This window comes from Malurus melanocephalus, unplaced genomic scaffold (assembly GCF_030028575.1).
Source record: "Malurus melanocephalus ecotype Western Australia unplaced genomic scaffold, MMel_1.1 scaffold_1417, whole genome shotgun sequence".
NCBI lineage: Eukaryota > Metazoa > Chordata > Aves > Passeriformes > Maluridae > Malurus > Malurus melanocephalus.
In genome coordinates this window covers 1-8,300 of record NW_026624649.1, presented here as the reverse complement: position 1 = coordinate 8,300, position 8,300 = coordinate 1, and the positions used below count along the sequence as shown (strand labels likewise).

Here is an 8,300-nt window from a genome sequence, read left to right as displayed (position 1 = left end):
AGCACAGCTCCCAGTTCCCCCAGTACAGTCCCCAGCGCTCCCAGTACAGCGCAGCGCACACTCCCTTTCCCCACTGGGCGAATGCAGCGGCCAAGCCCCGCCCCTTCACCGGACCACGCCCCCTCTCGGGCCCCGCCCAATAAAGCCCCGCCCCCAATCAAGCCCCGCCCCCTCTGCTGCCGCGTCCGTCCCCGCGGCCGAGCGTCCACTTCCCCTCCCGGCAGCCCATTCCGCGCTCTGATTGGCTGAAACAGCCGCCACTCAGAGCGCTGACCAATGAGCGAGCGGAATTCGGCGCGGGGGGCGGGCGTTCCGCTCGTTCCGGTCCGTGCGGTGCCATCGGCGCGGCCTGAGCGGGGGAGGCGGCGCCGGGATCGGGACCGGGATCGGGACCGGGATCGGGATCGGGACCGGGATCGGGATCGGGATCGGGATCGGGATCGGGATCGGGATCGGGATCGGGACCGGGATCGGGGCCAGAGCCGGCACCGGGACCATGTTCCGCCGCAAGCTCTCGGCTCTCGACTACCACAACCCCGCCGGCTTCAACTGCAGGGGTGAGGGGCTGAGGGAGGGCCGGGGGAAGGGGGCGCAGGGCTTGGAGCAGCCCGGGATAGCGCAAAGGTGCCCGTGCCCATGGCGGGGGTGGGTGGGATAGGCCTTAAGGTCCCTTCACACACAAACCATTCCGTTATTCCATGATTAAAACTCATCCAGAGCCAAAATATCCCAGTTGGGTTTGGAGGGAGCTGAGAGCAGCTCTGAGTTCTGTCACAGCGTGATTGTGTCAGCCCATCCGAACATCCCCGGAGCCTGGGAATTGTGGAATTCCAGCTTCCAAACAACGAGATTTGGGATCAGCGAGCAAGAGTAGTCAAGGGAGGGAGAAAGGAGTCAGTGAAGGGAGAAAATGTGTGGCCACAATGATTATGTCGTACTTTTTAAGAAGCATTTGGGTTGATATCACATGTGTCGTGTTTGTCCAGAAAACAGAGTTAGAAACCAAATTTCTCTGTTATTTTTTTCACTTTTCTTTCTTTCTGTACTTGATAAATTACAGTTACATTCCAAATAAAAACAGTCCCTTGGCTGATGCCTTTTGATGAGGTCAGTTAATTACAGCAAGTTTGAAAAAAAAAAAAATATTCAGGGTTGATTTTTGGTCAGAGAATATACAATTTTAATGGGTTTACTCTATCTATATATTTGTATATATATCTATAGATCTATATATATATCTCTATATATCTCTATAACTATATATATATAGAGAGAGATATATTTATATAGACATCTGTCTCTATATTAATATATTTATGTATCTATGCCTATAAAGATATATTGGATACATGTTTTTTATTTTTAATTTATATATATGGAGGGTTTTAATGGTAAAAGTGCTCAGAGACATCAGGATTTGTATGAATTGGATCAAAACTTCAAATATTGGTTAATTCCCGCTTCGTTTCCTTCTCCCCACAGATGAAACAGAGTTCAGGAATTTCATTGTCTGGCTCGAGGACCAGAAAATCAGACACTACAAGATTGAGGACCGGGGGAATTTGAGGAACATCCACAGTGATGAGTGGCCCAAATCCTTTGAGAAGGTATTTCCTTGCTCCAAACAATGGTGTGAATGATCTTTAACAGCTGCTGTAGTGGTGGAACAGAAATAACTCAGAATATTTGTCCTGATGGTGACCTCTTACATTTCTAGGAATTTAAATGTATTGTTGAAGCCAAACTGGGGGAATTTGTGACGATGGGAGAATTTTGTACATATTTTTCCCTCAGCTTTGTTTGTTCAATGGGTGGAGTGTCCATCCTAATCTGGATTTTTTTTTTTGCCTGATTTGATTCAGCTATTGAAGCAGAAAGAAGACTGACTGCAAATAAACAATTTTTTTTCTGCATTAATGCTTCTCCTGTAGCAAAAGGAAGGTGGGTGAGGCTCCTGCAGGCCAGCATGTGGGGGAGCTCATCCCTGCACTTTGTGCCATTCCAGATGGATTTTCTGGATCCACATGGACTCTGGGTGATCTCTGAACATTTGGAGTCACCACAAGGCTCTTGAGCTTTTCCCTTGGTTCCCATTTCCTTTCTCTGTAATTCCCGGTGCCTGTTCATCCCTTTCCCCCCACTCTGGAATCAATTGCTGTGTTCACTGCCCAGGGTGTTTCAGCTTCTCTGGGTACAGTCTGACAATAAAAAAATGTTCATTAAAATGAAAATGCTGTTGCCCAATGTCAGGGTTAGAGGTCAGCATGTCCTGGATGGATCAGATGCCACAGCAGGCATTTCACAGTGGCACTTGTTAGTTCTGTGCTCCCAACTGATTCATTCAGGTCACTAAAATCCCATTTGTTTCCTCTTCTTTTTTCCCCCTCAGTACATGAAAGATGTGAACTGTCCCTTCAAAATACAGGAACGACAAGAAACGGTGGATTGGCTTCTGGGCTTGGCTGTGAGGCTGGAATATGGAGATAATGGTATGGGAGAGTTGATTTAATATTCCATAATGGGAGGGGAATGGGGGTTTCTGATTGATTTYACACAATTCCAGGATGGTTTGKGTTGGAAGGGATTTCAAAGATCATYCAGKCTATGGGYAGGAACACCTTCCATCATCCCAGGTTGATTCCAGCCCCATCCAACCTGGCTKGGAATATTTCCAGGGATCCAGGGGCAGCCACAGCTTCTCTGGGCACCCTGTGCYAGGGCCTCMCCACCCTCCCAGCCAGRAATTCCTTCCCTTTGGTTTGGAGGATCTTTACAGCATTCCCACTCCCTCTCTTCCTTGGAGCATCCATTCCATGTTCCATTTACCTCACCTACAATATTTATTGTCAAAGAGGTGCTGTCCCAGTGCTTTGGGACAGCTCCATCCACTGCCATGTGTGACTTTCCTGGGAACTTTTCTAGAGCTGGGAATGCGTGGGCAAAGAGTCCAATGTGCCATCTCCTCCTTTAAGTATTCCTCTGTTTTCTTGCTGGTTCCTCTGGAGAATCACAGAGAGATTTGGATTAAAAGGAACCTGTAAAGACCTTCCAGTGCAGCCCCCTGGGCAGGGCAGTGTCCAGCCAGGCAAATCACTTCAAACCCCATCAGCCTGACCTGGTAAACATTGACAAAGGGAGTCCTGCACTTGTGCAGGTGGCTCAGGTAGTTCTTCAGCAAGTCAGGGTTTTCCTTCAGCTGGGAGAGCAGCTTGGCAGTCTTGCAGGAGCATCCTTCCTTCCTGGGAGGTTCCTGGGAGGCACAGGGCAGGTGGCATGGTGACAGGGGTGACAGGGACAGAGGGACCTCAGGCCTGGCTGGGCTGGGCTGCCCCAGGGAGCAGCTTGGGCAGGAATTGTGGAATTCTTTGGGTTGGAAGGCCCCTTAAAGCCCATCTCATTGCAATCCCCAGGAATGCCAAGCCTGTCCTGGTTTTCTCCTCACTGGACAGCACCCACCTCTGCCTGCTGGGGTTGGGCAAAGGCTGGGAAGGCCCTTTTTTGTCCCCAAGGGCTTTTGGCCACTCAGCACCACCCACCCTCACCTTTTTCTTGATTTTCCTGCCGACGTAATACCCAAAGAAACCCGACAGGAACAGCAGGCTCAGGGCAGCAGTGCTCCAGTAAAGCACCCCATGCATGTGGGCACTGCCCTTGTGCTCCAGGGGAGGCACATCCCACACCAGGGTGGCCCAGGAGGGCGGGCACGAACGGCTGCTGCTGCCAGGGTAGAAACAGCTGAGCCCGAGGGCAACAAACAGGAGCTGCTCCAGGCTGAACATCCCACTGGGATCTCTGCTCAGGACATCTCTGTTTGGCACCCTGAGCTCTGGAAGGTGGAGCTGTCACCCCCAGTTTGTCACCAAAGGTGCTGTCACAATGCCGTTGGATGTGACATCAGCTGTGCTCCACCTGTTCCTAACACCATCACTGCGTGCCACCTTCCCCTGCCCAAATTCACATTTTTGTGAAATTCTCATCAAATTCAGAACAGTGTCAAAAGTATCTTTCATTAAAAAAAAAAAAACAACACAGTTTCTCATGCTCATTTTCACCCCAAACTCAGAGGAACTGTTTTCTTTCAGCTCCCTTGGGTTTGGAGCAGCACAATTGCATTTGTTATTTTATTTCAGGATGTAACCAGAAATTTATCCCCTTCTCCCTATGGGGTTGCCTCAGTGAGAACTGACTCTGAAGTGTATTAAATGCATGATATTTAGTGCTGCATTTATTCAGAGAAGTTATTCTTAGACCCCTTTTTTTTAAAGAAAGGGAGTAGATGTGGAACCCTTGGGAAGTAGGACAAGGTTATGAAAAAAGTGGAGTTAAATCTCCACACTCACAGCAGCTCCATTTCCTTGTGGAGAGAGTGGGAATACAAATGTTAATTACTGGTGGCAAAAGAACAACAGCCAAAATGTTGGTTTTGCATTGCCTTTAATTCCTTCAGGGCTGAGCTCTGCCCAAGATAAAGATGGGATATAAATAAATACCTGTGATCTGCAGAACTGCTGCTCAGTCCCTCATGATGGGCAGAACGAGCTGTTTGTTCCTTGGGATTGTGTGAAAAAAGGAGGAGTTGGGAGATTCCATCCTCCAAAGGTTCAGAAAATCCCTGCGTGGGCTCCGCTGGGTGCTGCAGTCTGGGAAGCAAATCCTGAGCTGGAAATGTTTTATTTGCTGATCAGGACCAACATCATCCTGTAACTCTTGATCTTTGCATGAGGCTGATGGATTTTTAAAGTGGCAAATCTGGGAGATGCAGCTTTTTCAGCCTTCTGGGGTCTCTCTGCAGGTGGGAACTCTTAGGGCAGCTCACTGGAGTGCCAGCCTTTGGGATCTTTAATAGGGAGCTCCAAAATCTCATTTTATAAACCCAGAAAGCTCCTGGGTGATCACCACACCCCAAAAATCCATCTGTAACACCACAGCTCAGTGCTCAGCTTTGAATGAGTTCTTTTTGCTGATGATCTCTGTATTTTTTGCAGCTGATAAATACAAGGATTCCACCCCTGATGGTGCCAAAAATGCTGACAACACAGCAAAAAATGCAGAGCCTCTGGTTAACCTGGATGGTGAGTGTTCCACAACCTCCTGGGCCTGTGTGTTCCTCAAACTGGAACTTGTTCAATCCTGGGATGAACATTTTTTTTTTTTCCAAGCCCCTTTTAAAGGTTTAGGAATGCAGGGAGCTGAACATTGACATGAACAGCTTCGCTCTGTAAATCGAAAGGATTTATTTAGAGAAATGGCAAGATGCCTTAAAAAAATTAAAATATCCAAGGAAATGTGATGGCAGGCTGGTTACTTCCATGCTGTCAGGAATTTCGTGTTGCCTCAGTCTTCCCCAGCTGTTCCTGTCACAATAATTTAATTTTTTTTTGCCTGCTGAGCACAGTCACAGCAAATGGAAGTGGTGGGAAAGAGCTGCTAAAATCAACCCTAAATTCCTCAATTTAGGTTTTTTTTTTCCATTCCTGCATCACCAAAAAGGCAGGGATTGATCCTGCCCTCACCCAGCAGCACAGTGCAAAATAAAAATGTACAAAAATGTACAAAAGAGAATATCTGCCTGTAATTTGCAGATTTATTTTCCAACACCTTGCCTGATTTTGTAGCCCTGTGCTGAAGGCTCTGTAATCAGATTAAAAGTTTTTTCTCACTGCTGTGTATCCATGGCCTTACAATCATGGAATTAAGGTTTGAAAAGCCCTCTAAGATCATCAAATCCACCAATTAACCCAACACTGCCACCTTCACCACTAAATAATGTCCCCAAGTGCCACATCTTTGTTTTTTGAAACCCCAGAGATGGAGATGAATTATCCTTCCCCATCCTTCAGAGCCATTCCAATACCATGGAGTCAGGAAGCCAATTCTGCCTGCTGGAACCAGTTAAACCAGCATTTATTTTTAATGATAATCCTTTTATTTTTAATGATAATCCTTGTTTTTTTTGCAGTGAATAATCCTGATTTCAAGGCTGGAGTGATGGCTTTGGCTAATCTGCTTCAGATCCAGAGACATGATGATTACTTGGTGATGCTCAAGGTGAGTTTCATGCTTTTCCCACGTCCTTTTTTTTCCTTCCTTTCCCCAGCACCTGCTGTGTGTTCATAGCTCGAAGTGCAGTTACTGATAACTATGAATTTTTAGCCAAAAAAAGGAAAAAAAAAAAAATCTCTCTGTCTTTTCAAGCAGATAAGAACACAGGAAATAAATCATGAAAATTCATGCAGGGAGAATTATCCTGGTAAACAATTTTAGCTGAGTTCCTTAAGGAGCATCCTCAAAGGAGAAGGTTCTATTCCAGTGCTAGAAATAAAGACAAGCTTGAAAATACAGAAGTTAATGATGCCAAGGATATTTTAAAACAACATCCAAGGGAAGAGCCACAGTTAAAAGTTTCCTTCTTCTTTTGGTCCTGTGAACTCCTTACTCCTTGTCGTTATTCTCTTTAATTTTGGCAACTAATTAATGCTTTAAAATGCACTAAATTGCCTAATTAATTTTCTAAACTATCTTTTCTATGCCTTTAAGAAAATTTCTGACTCTCTGCTAGAACTCTGTAGATTTTGGATCCAGCCCATACTGTATTTTTTTAATAAAAAGTACATTATTAATGAGAGTGCAACAATCCCAAGTTCCTTCTTGATCATGTCATTATATGGGAATAGGTTGAATTTTGTTTGGCATTAAAATAAAAGCATTTCACTGAAAAAAAAAACCCCATAAAGTTATATTCATGACAATAGTTGTCATATTTGCTGAATTTATTTTGGAGAAACCAAATGCTGTGGGTATTGAAATTTATTTATTGTGTGTAAGTCTGCAGCTCTTGGAAGAGTATGATGGTGTCCTGGTTTCTTAAGGAATTCTCAGCCATTTTTTTCTCCACCTCTCCAATATGGTTTCATATTTTTCCTTCCCAAAATATCCTTCATTAATCTTTAAGGAGCGTGGTGATCTCATACATCAAACCCCTACCAAAAATCACCTCAAAACCCCACAAAAATCAGTGCAAAGGGCTATCAGGTAGGGAGGGGAGACCCTGGGAATGGTGATATCGAGGGTTTGCAGCATGAATGAGCTCAGCTCTACCAAAATTCCTTCAGATCTTCTCCCAGGATCATCTCAGGGCTTGCAAATTTTACTGGATGCATCAAATGCTGAATAAATATATTTACAATTCTGTCACTGTTTCCACATTTTTAGTCTCCCCTTTTTTTTTCAGACAGATTTGGGCAAAACCAGCCTGAAATTTTTTGCTTTTAATTGCAGTAAGAGGAGATTCCTGCAGTGMAAATCCACCTTCCAGGARCARTGCAAAGCTGGGGTTTGGGTTGAGRTGCTGATATGAGAAAGTGTCAGTCAAAATCTTAATTTTCCACCTCAATAATAAGGTTTTCAGGAAATTTCTCATCCCTATCCAGGCTTGGACACTGGGGAATTGGTGTTTGGGGAGAGCCAGAGGGTGCAGACACACCACAGACATCTGGCCAGGGTCTGCAGAGATTTAGATGCCATTTTCTTTGTTTAAATCTGGCAAATTGATCACAAAGCACCTGTGGAACACAGATAATCCATTTTCTAATGCCAGAAGCACTTGGAATTCTCTTACACAAGGTCTGGTTTCTCTTGGAATGAAACTCTCCATCAAATCATTCCTTTGTCCAGGCCACTTCCTTCAGTGAATGATTTCTAGAAATATTTAAGTGACAACTTTTTGGTGTCAGCTCAATCCTGACCCAAACTGGGAGAAATCCTGGAGAAAAAAACACGGAGCTGCTTCTGTCACATTTGGCTGCTCATCAGGGAAAATCTGAGAAATGTGTTGGACAGAGCCAGTTCTTCTTTCCTGTTCAAGTTTGCCTGCATGGTGCTCCTGCAGTTATTTTTGGAGGCATTTGGAGCTGGGGTATCAGTAACTGATAGCTCTGATAGGATTTCACCCTGCGTGCTGCAGCCAAGGAAAACAGATGAGCACTGGGATTGTCAAAGTCAAGGCTGGTCTTGTTCTGTTCCTGAGGCTAAAATTAATTCAGCTCTCAGTCTTCTCCAAGCCTGGAAAGCCTTGCTCCAGGTTTTTCTGCACATGGGAGGTGGTTCAGCACCTCCTAAAGATGCTGTCAGCAGGATTTCCTTCCTGAGGCAGAATTTCCTTCCCAGAGCAGCTGCAGTGTTAAACCTGTGAGAGCTCAGGAAAATGAGATTGGTGCTGCTGCTTTGGGGTTGTGATCAGCTCTTCTTGGAGTTGTGGATTTGTTTAGGTTGGAAAGGATTTTTAAATCTTTGAGCCCAAC

General features: G+C 45.3%; 1 protein-coding gene across 1 annotated transcript; it reads left to right on the top strand.

Annotated features, from left to right (window-relative positions):
* The first annotated feature begins 315 nt into the window (after positions 1-315).
* On the top strand, positions 316-6,132 carry LOC130586951 (RNA transcription, translation and transport factor protein-like). The gene is made up of 5 exons (XM_057387887.1): positions 316-557; positions 1,483-1,607; positions 2,390-2,489; positions 4,986-5,072; positions 5,960-6,132. The coding sequence occupies exons 1-5, from the start codon at positions 497-499 to the stop codon at positions 6,115-6,117; spliced, it is 531 nt and encodes a 176-aa protein (XP_057243870.1). The 5' UTR covers positions 316-496; the 3' UTR covers positions 6,118-6,132.
* Positions 6,133-8,300: the final 2,168 nt, after the last annotated feature.

Excerpts from the sequence above, each read along its gene's own strand:
- LOC130586951 (XM_057387887.1), top strand. The coding sequence starts at position 497 with ATGTTCCGCCGCAAGCTCTCGGCTCTCGACTACCACAACCCCGCCGGC. Across the intron at positions 1,608-2,389 it reads GGCCCAAATCCTTTGAGAAG|TACATGAAAGATGTGAACTG; the intron begins GTATTTCCTTGC and ends TTTCCCCCTCAG. Across the intron at positions 5,073-5,959 it reads GCCTCTGGTTAACCTGGATG|TGAATAATCCTGATTTCAAG; the intron begins GTGAGTGTTCCA and ends TTTTTTTTGCAG.